Raw genomic sequence first — 14408 nt, 5'->3', positions numbered from 1 at the left:
CTGTGCAAAAGTCTTAGGAATGTTAATACCCCCCCCCCCCTAAAAAAATGGTTTTAAGTCAGTTATTTGTATCTTTTGCTGTAGTGTGTCAGTAGGAAATATCAGTTTACATTTCCAAACATTCTTTTTGCCATTAATTGTAATAATCCAGTGAGATTTGTTTATGCACAAGGAGTCTGACAACAGCCGGTATAATCTGATCTCACCATCATCGAGTCCGTCTACACGACAGCGACTACAAAAATCTTGATAAAAGAGAACTGTTATGGAGTGGTTTCTGTTTTACATTAAGCGCCATCTAATGTCAGGGAATGAATTTGCATGTTCACTCGGCTTCATCGTCAGCGAAAATCGCTTGGGTGTGAACACAAAAAACGCGTTGAAAAACGCTGGCGAATAACGTGAGCCGATATTCGTCCCGGTGTGTAGGGCCCTTAAGGCTTTTGCACAGTACTGTATGTTCGCACAATTTTTATTAAACTACTTGCTTGAAAAAGTAAATAAACTTGAAAAAAGAAATGGCTGAATCGTGGTGACTGGTCAGTATACAAGGTTCAGACGTTCCTCTCGTTGGGAGTCGAGGAGCGGATCCAGCGAGAGGTTAAGTTTTTCAGCAACTTTAACGAGCAATCTATAAACCCACCCACTTTGAAGCGGTACTAAACTGCAGTGGAAAGCAAAGCGAGCCGTACCTTGGAGTGAAAAAGCGGCATAAGCTGTCCTAAAAAATTTAAATGAGTGGAACATCTCAACTTTTCAGAATGCCGCAAGCCATCTCAGGTCATGTGACTAAGACCAACCGATCAGCTTCGGCCTTTCCGTAACAACATCGAAAGCTAGGCCGAACAGCTCATCATAGCTGTACAGGGCGGGTTTGTATTTCTCATCTCCATAAATATATAGTAAAGCTAATGCAAGAGCTAGAAATCTGTTTATCCTTTGCTGATACTTCCTCGTCGTGCAAAATGCTCGCACTGTCGAGTCCTGTAGTGGCGTTTGACATTCATTGTGGAGTAAAAGCACATTAACGGTATGATATGTCGTGCTGAAGCGTCTCTGGAGAGATGGTGTGTGTGTTCAGTTGAGGCAGTGCTCTAATTGGAGTGTGTCCTGTAGGTTCACACTGTAATGACCGGCGGTGTGTAGGTGGCTTCCTCTTCTCTCTGTGACTCATGGTTATTCGAGGTGCATCGTCTGGTTAGATAATTCAAAGGAAATCTAGTTTGTCAGTATAAGAATAGTTTGTGCAATAATGAGCATTCGCCGTCATTCTCTCGCCCTCATGTCGACTTTATTTCTCTGTTCACGCATATTTTTCCATACAGTTACCAGAGACTGTCAGGCTCCAAATGCACCGTTATTGTGAGTTAATGATGACTGAATAAAATTTTGGTCCAGTCTTGCTTCTTCAATGTGTGAAGCATTAGAGCACATCTCTGACATCAGGATTTCATTAGGGATGCACCGATATGAAAATGCATTGATACCGATAATTCTTTATATTTGAAAGCCGATAACCGATATATTGGCTGATAAATCTAAATCCTGATTTTTATATCATTTTTGAGAGCCTGATTACAAAAACAAAAGTCTCACCAGTAAAATCCATGTCTCAAACACACGATTATGATGTTCTCATGATAATGTTATGTAGCCGATATGACAGACTTGCGCTGCACATGTTGCACTGAACTGTGTTTTCCTTTTTTGAAGTGATTCCAATCATATTTCAAGCAATTCATAATCATCATGTTGAACAGTGCGCATCTGAAGGAAATAATACATTATTTATCGGCTTTAATATATCGGACAAATCTTCTTATTGGACCGATAACGATATTTATCGGCCGGTACCGATATGGTGGCCGATATATCGTGCATCTCTAGATTTCATATCTGAGATTTCACAGTGTGAGTGACAGTATTGGGTTTTGTTTCTAGTTGGAGTCATCGCAGCTTCACCTCAACAAACCCTCTGATTATCTGAGAAGTGGTTTATGATTCTGACCGTATCTAATCTGGAAATAATAATGTTTTTCTTCTGTTAATTTGTGGATGGCTGCTGGCATGCAAGATGTTTAATCACATTGTTTTACATTACTTGACTCAGGATATTGGATCTGTGCATTAGCTCTTAAGATGACAGCAGCCCAATAAACCTGCTGTGTCATTAATATTAATCAAACAACAAAAGACAAAAAGAAAACCGCTCACTGCTCTGTAGTGGATTTAGTAGGATTAATCTATATTTAATTTATGCAGTGAAGGCTATGCAGTGGTGTTTTACATTTGATTATTTTCAAGGCAAAAGACGTCTTATCCCCCTTACATGCCTAACCAGACTTTTGGTCAAAATGTTGCAAGTTAATAAATGTTTTTGGGAGCATGAACAGCAATGTGCCAGTTCTTTTGTATTCGAGTTCAGGTTTCTTTTTGCTCGAGCACCGGCCCGAGTTATTTTAGATGTGTCTTACTTTGAATCCATTTATAAAGAGAGCCATTTACTCTATTCCTGAATGACTCAAATAGAGGAATGACTTACTCATTAAGACATTTACCACCACCTACTCACAGTTTTAGTTTATTAAGAGTTTAATTTCATTAAAAAATAACTTTATTTTTCTATATTAATTAAAAGAAAAACATTAAAGGGATAGTTCACCCAAAAATTAAAGTTCTGCCTTCGTTATTTCAAACCTGTATGACATTTTTTACTTTTGCGGAACATATGATATTTTAAAGAATCATGGTAACCAAACTGTATAGTTTATAACTAATATAGTTATTGTTATAGTTATCATTCTTGGTGTGAATGGGCCGTTAGAGTTTAATTTCTGTGATTCAGTTCAAGCTGTTTTGTCATTTTTTTTTGTGTATTTAGTGCATGAAAAAATGACAATGATTAAATAATTTTCTTTGTTTTTTTATTTAAAAAACAGATTTTTCAAAGCAAGTACAGAAATATGAAGATCCACATCAAATATTGTGAAAGTGCCAAAACATTGAGAAACCCAGAGTCGCTTTGGTAGGAAAGTGTCTGCTATGCTTATGAATGTAAACCTGTGTTCACCCATTTCCTGTTATAGTTTTTCATAGTTTGTTTGAAGACCAGCCTCCATTTGGTGCATATCAAAGCAAAGTCCTTGTTCTTTAAAATCCCCCTGTGGTGAGAATCCAGTTTTTAATGTTGTTTATGTGTCTATGTGGTGTTATTAATATGATTTAAGACAAACCATATGTAAGTTCATAAGCCCATTGCTGAGTATTTCCTCCTTAAAACTGCAGTGAACCAAAGACAGTCTCAAAAATACGCTTTGAAATCGCTGGTGTTTCTGACGTCACAAACTACCTTGTAACCAATCAGATCAACGTGTGATCGTCAACCAGTGGATCTCTGAGCTGAGGGAGTGAGTGGAGGCGGGGCTCATTTGCATATTCATAGAACCACGCATACTAAATGAAGCAAGGGTGTCGAGTTACACTCAAGATATTTTAAGGCATGAAGAATTTATTTTCAAGGAAAAAAAATTTAAATATGTAATTTTGGTGATCAAAGATGAGTTTCAAGGGATAAAATGGTTGACTTTAAAAGAACTGTGGACGCAGGGATTGTTTCATCTTGCAGACGCTCAGGGAGAGGAACCTGTCACACTCATTTACTTGACCTTTCTCGATGGCCGATCGATAGATGCAGCATGTTTGAGCACCACAGGAATGCTGGGAGAACATTAACCGAACATAAGCCGTGAGTCAGCCTCGTCTTTGTCCGTCAGTCGAGCTAAGAATAAGCAATGCATCCCTGCAGATCAATCGCTACTGTATTCACAGAATGCGTAAGTGTGTCTATATCCGTCAGCTGACGCCCACGTCAGGCAGAAAGAGCAAGATGTTTCTCAAGTGTTTGAGTGCAAAAGTTTGGATGCTGATGTTCATGCTTGAATTATCAATAGTTCGATGTTAATGCTGTAATAACCGAATTGCACCTGAAACCTTTATTGATGCCAACTAATGTGAAATGTAATTCTCAACGGCACATTTTCCCATTGCAGTTTATTTTCTCCCTTTGTTCTCAAAAGGCACAATTTGAAATGCACAGCGTATAATTATAGTTTAAGGCCCAATTATGAAGTGTGTTGTGGGCCGTTCTGATCAGACCCCTGGGATGCGTCGGGTTTCTCCAAAGGGAAGTCTGTAAGCGCTGGGTAATGGACTGCTTTACAGCAAACAGACAGAACCTCTAATCTCGTTAGACCTCGCCGGTGTGATGCCGTATTTAGATTATTTATTTGCTGTGTGCATTTAGATGCTCTCGAGGGGCTCTTGAAGCTTCAGGCGTTTCTGTTTCACAGCTCCTCTGATGCGTTCAGTTGTGTTTTGATAGGAGGACACCTTCATGGCCATGAGGGACCAGAGACACGGGCCTTATGAGGCAGAACATGTGGAGGAAGTCGTGGAATACAGTCATAAAAATGGAAAATGCGTGGAATTCGACAAATTTATTGGATCAATAAATCTACAGTAGTGGTGCACACTTTATATCTCCCAATTGCGTGATTAAAAAGTCGCAATTTTGAGAAATAAACTCTCAATTCTGACTTTATAACATGCAATTGTGAGAAAAAAGGCAGAATTGCGAGTTCTGACATCTTTTCTTAGATTGTGAGAGATAAACTCCAATTCTAAGGAAAAAAATTAACTGCAAGTTTATAGCTCACAATTCTGACTTTATAACACAACACTGGGAGATATAAAGTCATAATGGCATGCTATAAAGTCAGAAATATGAGCTATAAACTTGCAATTAATTTTTTTCCTTAGAATTGGACTTTATCTCTCACAATCTAAGAAAAGATGTCACAACTCACAATTCTGACTTTTTTCTCACAATTGCATGTTATAAAGTCAGAATTGCGATATATAAACTCGCAATTGTGAGATAAAAAGTCGCAATTATCTTTTAAAATGTTTTATTCTGTGGCGGAAACAAGTTCCCATAAGAAAAAGCTGAAATTCTTTGACGGAATTTAATTTATTCCAGAAGAAGCTCAAGAAATGGAGATTGAAGCATCGTGATAGAGTTATAAAATGATCTTCTTTAGCAGGAGTGTTTTTCTTTTCTTCAGGTGGTGATTGTTGTTTCGTTCTGCTCTCGGTGGACGAGCCGTTAAAGCCGATGCTCACGAGCCGATTGGTTCGCTCTTTCCCTCCGCTGCAGTATTTTTGTCAGATTTATTCTCTCTCACTCCGTTAGTGTAATGTGTGTTGTGTTTGTGCGGCCGCTGGGATTTTACTCTGTATTTTTGGAACACATTCATCCGTCAGACACACTTTACTCAGTTCTGAATCACTGACATATGATGCATGTGGGAACTCGAGTTGTTTCCTGTCTTTGTTGGTTTGTATTGAGGTTCACATGTCTTTTTATACCGTCGTAGGCGTTCGGTTCACTATATTTAGGCGTTTCTTTCTTTCCTCGAATCCGCTGAGACGTTTTCAACTAGAATCCATCAGTAGTTTGGCTTCCTGAAGAGTGTCTGTGATGCTTTCCAAATATTGCCGTCGAGCAGTGGTGTGAGTGTGGGAGGAGTCTATGGCCCTGTCCCAAATGGCGCACTTCATGTGGACTTTCGGTCTCACAGACTTAAATTGCGCGTGCTCTCCGAGTCTACGAGTCCGTAGGTCGTCCCATTCATCATTTTACCGCTCTGAAGTGTGCTCAGCAGCGCCCCCTGTGTACCCTTGAAGCGGTCTTCCACATAGATGCAGGCTCCACACACTTTAACTACCCAGGAATCCTTGCGAAAGGCCAATCAGACAACGGATGGGAGGAGATTTCGCTCACGGACAATTGTTGACATGCTGAGAAGAAAATATTACAGTTTTTATGACCTAGATGTACATTTTACCAGTTGTTACCTACAGTTTATACAAACATTATGGTCATCGACCAGTGGTTGATGTCTCAAACATAATAATAGCGCGTTGAATAATGCGATCACATTATGATTCATTAAATAAATATAATCGAATGTCAGGGCTTTACTGAGTCATATGTAAACATAGTATGAATATTGAAACCTGTAAATTCATCTGGAACTCATGCACATTTTCATTGTGTTAAAATTGTAATCTTAGTTCAAATGGAACATTATGTATTATTATGTACAGCTGTATACATCATTTAAAGGGCACCTATTATGCAAAATTCACTTTTACATGGTGTTTGAACATAAATGTGTGTTGGCAGTGTGTGAGCAAAACCACCCTAGAATGATAAAAATCCACCCAGTGTTTTTTTTACCATCTCAATAAATCATAAGCACTGTCTCAGAATGAGCTGTTCTCAGATTCGGCGCAATGTGACGTAGAATTGAGCAGGCCCCGCCCACGACTGTTGACTGACACTTCAGTTTGAGCCCAGACGCGCCCTGAGTGAGCTGGACACAGAGTCCACCATTGTTCGACGCTTGAGCAGCTGTAGACAAGAATGTCTCCTAAGCGATTGAGGTGTGTTGTTGATGGATGTAAGAATGAACATCAGTCTTCATTTACTCCCGTTGTTACTCGAGGATGGATCTGTACTGTTCGTGATCAAGCTTACAGTCTCCGGAGCAACAGGACTAACGTTACTGACCACGGCAGAAATGAAAGTGCGAGCGCGCTCTTTATCACAGCTCTTCGAGTCATTTTACGGATATAAGGTTTACCAGTTTATTTAGCACCCACTGAAAAGGTGTGTATATTTGTTTACTGTTAGTTGTAACGAGTGTTTTGTGTACTTCCCTGTGTATGTTGTTGATAATAAAAGGGAGAGAGAGAGAGTTTATGGATAAGACTTTAATGCGCACTTCTTAAACTGTGTTTATTCAGCTCTTACAGAGATTCTCTGGAGTAAAACTAACGCTTCATCTTTTGTGTGATGTACAATAAACTTCACTGAACTCGTCAGTATATTTTGGTCATCTTTCGGACGGGTTTTGCTACAGCAGGCTTGTATTATTGGATAAAAGCAGATGACAAATAAGTTATAATCATAATTAAACTAAACTATACCTGTTCTATGTCCATACAGCATATATTCTCTGGCTCTGTAAGCATTATTGTCCGACTCCGAATGAAATGAACACCGCAACTGGGATTTTCTGTTCTGATATTATCAGATGAGATTGTCCTGGCTCTGAGCGCGAGCTCGTGAGGCTCCGCCCCCTGGGCCGTGCAGCAGCAGCTCATTTGCATTTAAAGGGCACACACTAAAACAGCGCGTTTTTCTGAGCCCCAAAAAATTACAATTTAAACATGCTTTAAAAAATTATCTGTTGGGTATTTTGAGCTAAAACTTCACATACATACTCTGAGGACATCAGAGACTTATTTTACATCTTGTGAAAAGAGTCATAATAGGTGCCCTTTAAATAAGCATGATGTATCTATTGTCTAATGCCCAGGTGGCACGCACAATATAAAAATATAGAACTGTAAAATTAGGCTGTGCAGTGGACGTGGAGACGTCGGAGCGCAAAAATGTGATTTCTCCTGTCCAACAACAACCAGGCCGTTATTTCTGGCTTGACGATCGAAAAAAATACCTCTCAATGCGCCTCGTGGACTCGCGCCAAGGGCCCTATAGGCCTGCACTACATGATGTTACCAAAGTGTGGACTCTGAGGAAGTCCACAAGTCCGGAGTTTGCCATTTGGGACAGGGCCTATATGTTTGACGGACCAATGGCTGACAGGGGGCGGAGTCAATGAGGTGGGAGGAGAGTTTGGCAAACCTGTGTGGAAACAGTCATTATAGAGTGTTGTTGTTTTTTTGGCCACAATCATAAGCTGTTATAATTTGGAAAATGCAGTAATTTGATTTCATAATGTGCACACAAACACACACACACGCACACGCACACGCGTATGTAAATGAAGGGCAGTTGTTGTGTTTTTATTACCCTCCGGCCTGGTTTGGAGTTCTGGTATAATCAGCACTTTAGCTGTGTGTGTGTGTGTGTGTGTGTGTGTGTGTCTTTCCCTCCTCAGCACTTTCAGCCGTAATGATCCGATGTCTAATGGCGGAGACAGATCTGAGTTCAGATTTCTGAGCAAGACACAAGCATTATATTATGAAATGAGAGAATGAAAACTTTGATAAAGTTTGCATCATCATACTGTTGTCTTCCTGTTTATTAATGTGGCGCATTAATTGCTGTTTATTAATTTATGAATATTTCTCCAATGTTTTTAATTTGATCATGCTTTTCGCAATGCTTCATGGGAAGCTTGTTTCTGTCACAGAATAAAAAATAAAAAAGCTAATTATCTCAGAATTCGAACTTTATAAACACAATTGTGTTTAAATCTCACATTTTTGAGAAAAAAGTCAGAATTGTGAGATATAAACTCGAAATTGCAAGAAAAAATGTCAGAATTACGAGTTATAAAGTAGTCGCAATTGTGAAATATAAAGTCGCAATTACTTTTTTCTTTTTTTATTCACCGTAGTATGGAAGCTTGTTTCCGCCACTGATATCAAGTCAGAATTGTGACATTTTTTCTCACAATTGAGAGATATGAAGTCGCAATTCTGAGAAATAAAGTCGCAATTACGAGATATAAAGTCGCAATTCTGAGAAATAGTCGCAATTGCGAGATATAAAGTCAGAATTGTGAGATATAAACTATTCTGAGGTAAAAAAAAAAGTCAGTCTTTTTTTTTTCTTAAAATTGGACTTTATATCTCACAATTCTAAGAAAAGATGTCAGAATTGCGAGATATAAACTCGCAATTAGGCCTATGTGTCATAAAGTCAGAATTGCGTGATATAAAGTCGCAATTGCGAGAATTCTGACTTTATAAAGTCACGCAATTGCGACTTTATTTCACGCAATTCTGACTTTATATCTCGCAATTCTGACTTTATAACACGCAATTGTGAGATAAAAAGTCGCAATTATCTTTTAAAATGTTTTATTTTGTGGCGGAAACAAGCTTCCATACCGTAGTGGAAACAAGCTTCCATACAAAACTCAGTCAGTCTAATCTAAGACAAATATAATAGTGTTTTCATTTTCAAAGCTGATCAGAGACGTTTGTGGTTTTGTGATGCTTCCGGTTCGTGTTCTTGAAGAGAACCTGATTTTTAGTTGATGTTCCCTGACGTCTAATTCATGTCATGCTAATTAATGAATGGCTTGTAAAATGTTCTTTGGTGTTGAATTGAGTAATGAATTCACATGAAACTAATGGAGTGTGTAATGAATGTAAAAGGCCGAACAGACGCTTTACGATATTTCCCACATTCCTAGGAAAACAACCGCTCTCACACTCTTTTATGGGCTCTGGATGAGTGTTGATGTTCTGCTGTGGTTCTCATAAGGGTTCGTTGTTGTTTGTGTCGTCAGATCGGTCGGCGCAGGACTCAACTCTCCTGCCAAGACCAACTCCATGGAAAAAAAACTGCACATCAAAAGCAAAGAACTGCAAGACACTCAAGACAAATGTCACAAGGTAAGAGCGCAGAGACACCTGGGTGAAGAGATTTGTAGTCTATGATTATATTGTAATTGTTGTTGTAACGATGTGGAAGCTGACATTGAGTATGTTCCTCACTTTGCAAAGCAAAAAACAAAGGCTCTGCTTAATGTAGACTAGTAGAATTCAGTTAGAATGACCCTGAAATTGAATATATGGGACAAAAATTCCCTTAAATGATTGTTTTGTCCTATATTTCTTTGCTATGTTTAATCAATGTCACACAAGCAAGTGGACTGTTTTTCCAGATTATCAACACGATTTTCAAATGTGATTTTTGTATATCAGTTAAATTTTTACATTTTAGTCACGATATTGTTTGTTTTTGCTTTATTTTCGCCAATGAAAATAGTTTCAATCAACTGCAACCGAATCAGAGTGCAACAGAGTGATGATTCATTAATGAATGAATCATCTGTGTGAAAGAATCAGCTGAGTGAATGATTCAATGACTCTTGAGAGTGAGTGACTTGGTAAAACAAATTTCGTTTCATATATTTTGATTTTCAAAATTAATTTGCTGTGTAAATGCTGCATTAGATGCAGGTTTTGTACCACTTCTGCAGTGCAAATTATACTGTAATATACTGGTTGATACTGATTTTATTTGATTGGTATATATATAGTGTCTTATTATTCCAGTTGAATTTGATTAAATGCAAGAATTGACATGATGCATGTATCTAATAAGATTAGAAAAATGGCCTTATAAAGGTAAAAATGCCCCTGGAAATCAATTCCTTAAAAGTTAAATTAGTTCAATTTGAATGTTTACAAGTTCAGTTCATAATTTGTTTTATTAGTTTAAGAATATGGAGTCATCTGTCCACTAAACTAGCCAAGGTACAAAAACACACTTAGGAAAATATTGTCTAATTATCCTTATCGACAAAATACCACAAAATATTTAGATGCTGATTTTTTTTTTTTTTTTTTTCAGTATCACACACGGCTAGTCTGAATGAACACTGAGCTAATATTCCCAGTTAAATCCAGAAAACAGTGCAAACCAACACAAATCATGTGTACAGTCATACACGTTCAATGGAGAACGAAATACAGTTTCGATAGCATCGCCACGTTGTGTTTGCAGAGGTGTAAGTGTGTATCATGCACAGGTTGTGTTGCCATGATTCGAGCGCTGCTGTAAAATGCATTTAGACCTGGTGCTTGTGTTTGTGGCCGCTCAGATGGAGCAGGAGATCTCGCGGTTTCAGCGTAAGATGACTGACCTGGAGTCAGTCCTCCAGCAGAAGGATGTAGAGCTCAAAGCCTCCGAGACCCAGAGGAGCATCCTGGAACAGGACCTCGCCACCTACATCACCGAATGCAGCGTGAGTGGAAGATGCTGAGCTATAACATATCAACTATACATAAAATATTAAAATGTGCATAAAAATAGCATGCTCTCAAATAAGGCGAATATTTCTTTTTTTTTTTCGGTAAAAAAACATGCATATAAACTATAGAATAGATAGAAACATATTTACCGAATAGATTCCTGGATGCACATGTGACTTTGCCTCAATAGATCATGTGTTTGGATACCTGGACTAACCAGCGGACCAATCGCATCACATGCCACCCTGTAACTTGATTTTTTTCAAGATGCTGAACTGGTTTTTATGTGAATTTTAGTATATTGCATTTAAAAAAAATGCTAAGATGCACAAAAATATTAAAATGTGCATAAAAATAGCATGCTCTCAAATAAGGCGTATTCAAATTCAATTCACTGAGCTAATATTCCCAGTTAAATCCAGAAAACAGTGCAAACCAACACTTTATTTGTGTATTTGTATAGCGCTTTTCACAATACACATCATTTCAAAGCAGCTTTACAGAAAATGCCACTTTATAATTTAGAGTGATCTGTTATCAGAGGAAACTGTCTAAGTTATGCATTTCAGAAATGTACATATACAAAATCACAGTTAGTTTAAACAATGTAATACTTTAATGCAGAAACAATGCAATGAATACTTGTTTGTTAACAAATGTCATTTATTGTTTTATTCTGTAAAAAAAAACATGCACGTAAACTACGATAGAAACACATTTACTGAATAAATTCCTGGATGCACATGTGACTTAATAGATAATGTGATTGATTGGATAACTGGACTAACCAACGGACCAATCGCATCACACGCAACACTGTAACATGATTTTTTCAATTTGGAAATAAAACAAAGATTAATGAAGTACCTTTTAGAAGAAAACACAGTCCTGCATACATCTACATATAATACATCGCTTCTCTTGTTGCCCTTCAACTGATAATTACAACCAAAAGCCACACAATGTGGCATCGTATCAGTATTTTATTTGACGAGTTGTTGTGTAAAAAAAAAAAAAAAAAGCTAATAGAAAAAACAGGAAAAAACCAACGCCATTAGCTCACCGATTCATTGACCCAGAATGCACTGCGCACCTAAAATGGCGCCCCCCATTGTCCAAAATATGTATAGAATGATATGGATTTTTTAAATAACGTAAATCTTTCATGGGTTTTCGACTACATATTTCAGTATAAGACATCATTTACATCATATTAAGCCATACAAGTCTTAATACGCAGGGTTCTCTTTAAGTCAGATGCATACAAATCTGAATTAGGAGTATTAAAGCTGATAATCTGTCAGAAAGGTCCATAGTGTTTGGACCAGGAGTGTCTGACAGAGCAGGACTTTATCAGCACACACTCTTTGATGGACGTATCTGTTGTTTCATATCTAGAACAGCAAAACTGACTGGATTTCATATCTGCACTCTTGATGTTCCGCCTCTAATGCAAATACTCTCGCTGATAAAACCACTCTTGGCACGCTGGGCATTTTTTGTTCTGACCTTGCGTTCCAGCAACTGCTGCATCTCTACATAACAGACGTGTGTGTGTGTGTGTGTGTAGAGTCTGAAGCGCAGTCTGGAACAGGCTCGTGTCGAAGTGTCACAGGAAGATGATAAAGCTCTCCAGCTCCTCCATGACATCAGAGAACAGAGCAACAAACTCCAGGAGATCAAGGAGCAGGTGAACAAACTTCACTACAAATATATATATATATATATATATATATATATATATATATATATATATATATATATATATATATATATATATATATGAAGAGTTCAGGTGCAAAAGCCTCTAAATGCCATCTGAAATTTTCTTATAGAATGATCATTTTTATCAAGCTCATATATTTAGGTTCAGTAATTTCACTTAAATGATAATTAATAGGTAATCTTCATTGCCATTTAAGTGAAATTATTGAATTTAAATATACGAGCTTGATAAAAATGATCATTCTATAAGAAAATTTCAGATGGCATTTAGAGGCTTTTGCACCTGAACTCTTCATATATAGGCTGCATTTATTTGATCAAAAATACAGTAAAAATCTGAAAATATTATTACAATTTAAAATAAAGTTGTACTGTAAAATGTACTTTATTCCTGTGATCAAAGCTGTATTTTCATCATCATTACTTCAGTCTTCATTAGAGCTGCACGATTATGGATAAATTGAGAAAATGTTAATTTCTGGAGTCTATTTAAAATTTTTAATTAAAGCGAGACACTACAGGTGAATAGGGTAAAATGTTTAACTAGCAGATATCACCATGAAACTTTCCCAGTTGATTACCTACATTAAGATGAGAAAAAAATGTATTACAAGTTTTCTGTAATTTAATGTTTAAATATGCAAATTAGGCATTATCTAATTAAATATGAGCTAATTTGCATATATTTAAAAAAAAAAACTAAATCTGAGTATTGGATAAAGCCAGGTTAAAAATTATTTTTTCATTGTGTTCACATATTAGATGGGGGAAAAAATTACAGAGGGATTTATGGATCTCTACTTTTGTTATCCTGTAAATCAGAATATACTGTCAATAGCCTTAAAAAATGATTTTCGCCATGTTTTTTGGAATAAAATGTTATATAAATCAGGCTAGGAATAAAATATTTACAAATCCTTCTGTAAATGTCTTCATAATATAACTAGGTACAAGACTGGAAAGTTTGGTGTATATCGGTGCTTCTGATGTGGAGATTTCGGACTTGGAGAATGAGAGAAAAGTCATTTTGAGAAAACGGGCTTTAAAGATTTATATCAGCCAATGAGATTGCACATTCAGCCCTTTTACTTTCACGATTGGTTGCTGATAAAAAGTAAATGACCATATTTGGATCCGACAGCATTGCACAGGAGAGAGAGAGCTTTCTAACGGTGTGTGTGATGACAGGGAGCAGCGGGATGATTAAGAACGGCAACTTCAACGCCAGAAATCTACAGACGCAAACAGACAGTGTGTAAAATAAAGACCTAAATGTGTATTTCAGACTTTTTTTCACCACAAGTCTGAAAGAAGACATGTTATTGAAGACAAATATCCAAAAATCTCAAAATTGACCAGTAAAAAACCCAGATGTTTTTGTCTGCCGTGTCTCGCCTTAAAGATAAATGAATTATATTTAAAAAATTCAGGTTGAGTGATTCAATTGATGATTCAATGACTCACTTAAAGACTTGTTTCATTAATAGATGAATCAGCGTTTTTGAGCGAATCTCTTGAATAAATGATTCAATGATAAATACATTAACTCACTTACTGGTGTCGCCACCTACTGGTGTAGCGATGTAATTAAAACATTCACTCATCGCTGAATAAAAGCTTCTAATCTGCTGAATGGTAGTGTAACGCGGTTTCCGGAAAAACATGACGCAGCACAACTGTTTTCAATATTGATAATTCGAAAAGTTTCTTGAGCAGCAAATCAGCGTATTATATGAACTCTGTATCAGTCCGAGTGCTTCCCGCGGGATCTCCATTAGCTCGACTTTATTAGCCATTCATTTGCAGAACCTCATCCTGTA

General features: G+C 37.3%; 1 protein-coding gene across 1 annotated transcript in view; it reads left to right on the top strand.

Moving 5' to 3' along the window:
• Positions 1-14408, top strand: part of cita (citron rho-interacting serine/threonine kinase a) — a 100643-nt gene that overhangs the window by 12486 nt on the left and 73749 nt on the right. The window contains exons 2-4 of the mRNA XM_081366836.1: positions 9393-9498; positions 10713-10856; positions 12434-12553. Of these exons, the coding sequence (XP_081222962.1) occupies positions 9436-9498; positions 10713-10856; positions 12434-12553 (327 nt within the window). The 5' untranslated portion in view covers positions 9393-9435. The remainder of the gene's footprint in view (positions 1-9392; positions 9499-10712; positions 10857-12433; positions 12554-14408) is intronic.

Source organism: Scardinius erythrophthalmus, assembly GCF_964197995.2.
Source record: "Scardinius erythrophthalmus genome assembly, chromosome: 5".
In the NCBI taxonomy this organism is placed as follows: domain Eukaryota; kingdom Metazoa; phylum Chordata; class Actinopteri; order Cypriniformes; family Leuciscidae; genus Scardinius; species Scardinius erythrophthalmus.
Note: the sequence above shows the minus strand (reverse complement) of the source record. Positions and strands in the feature narration are given on the sequence as shown.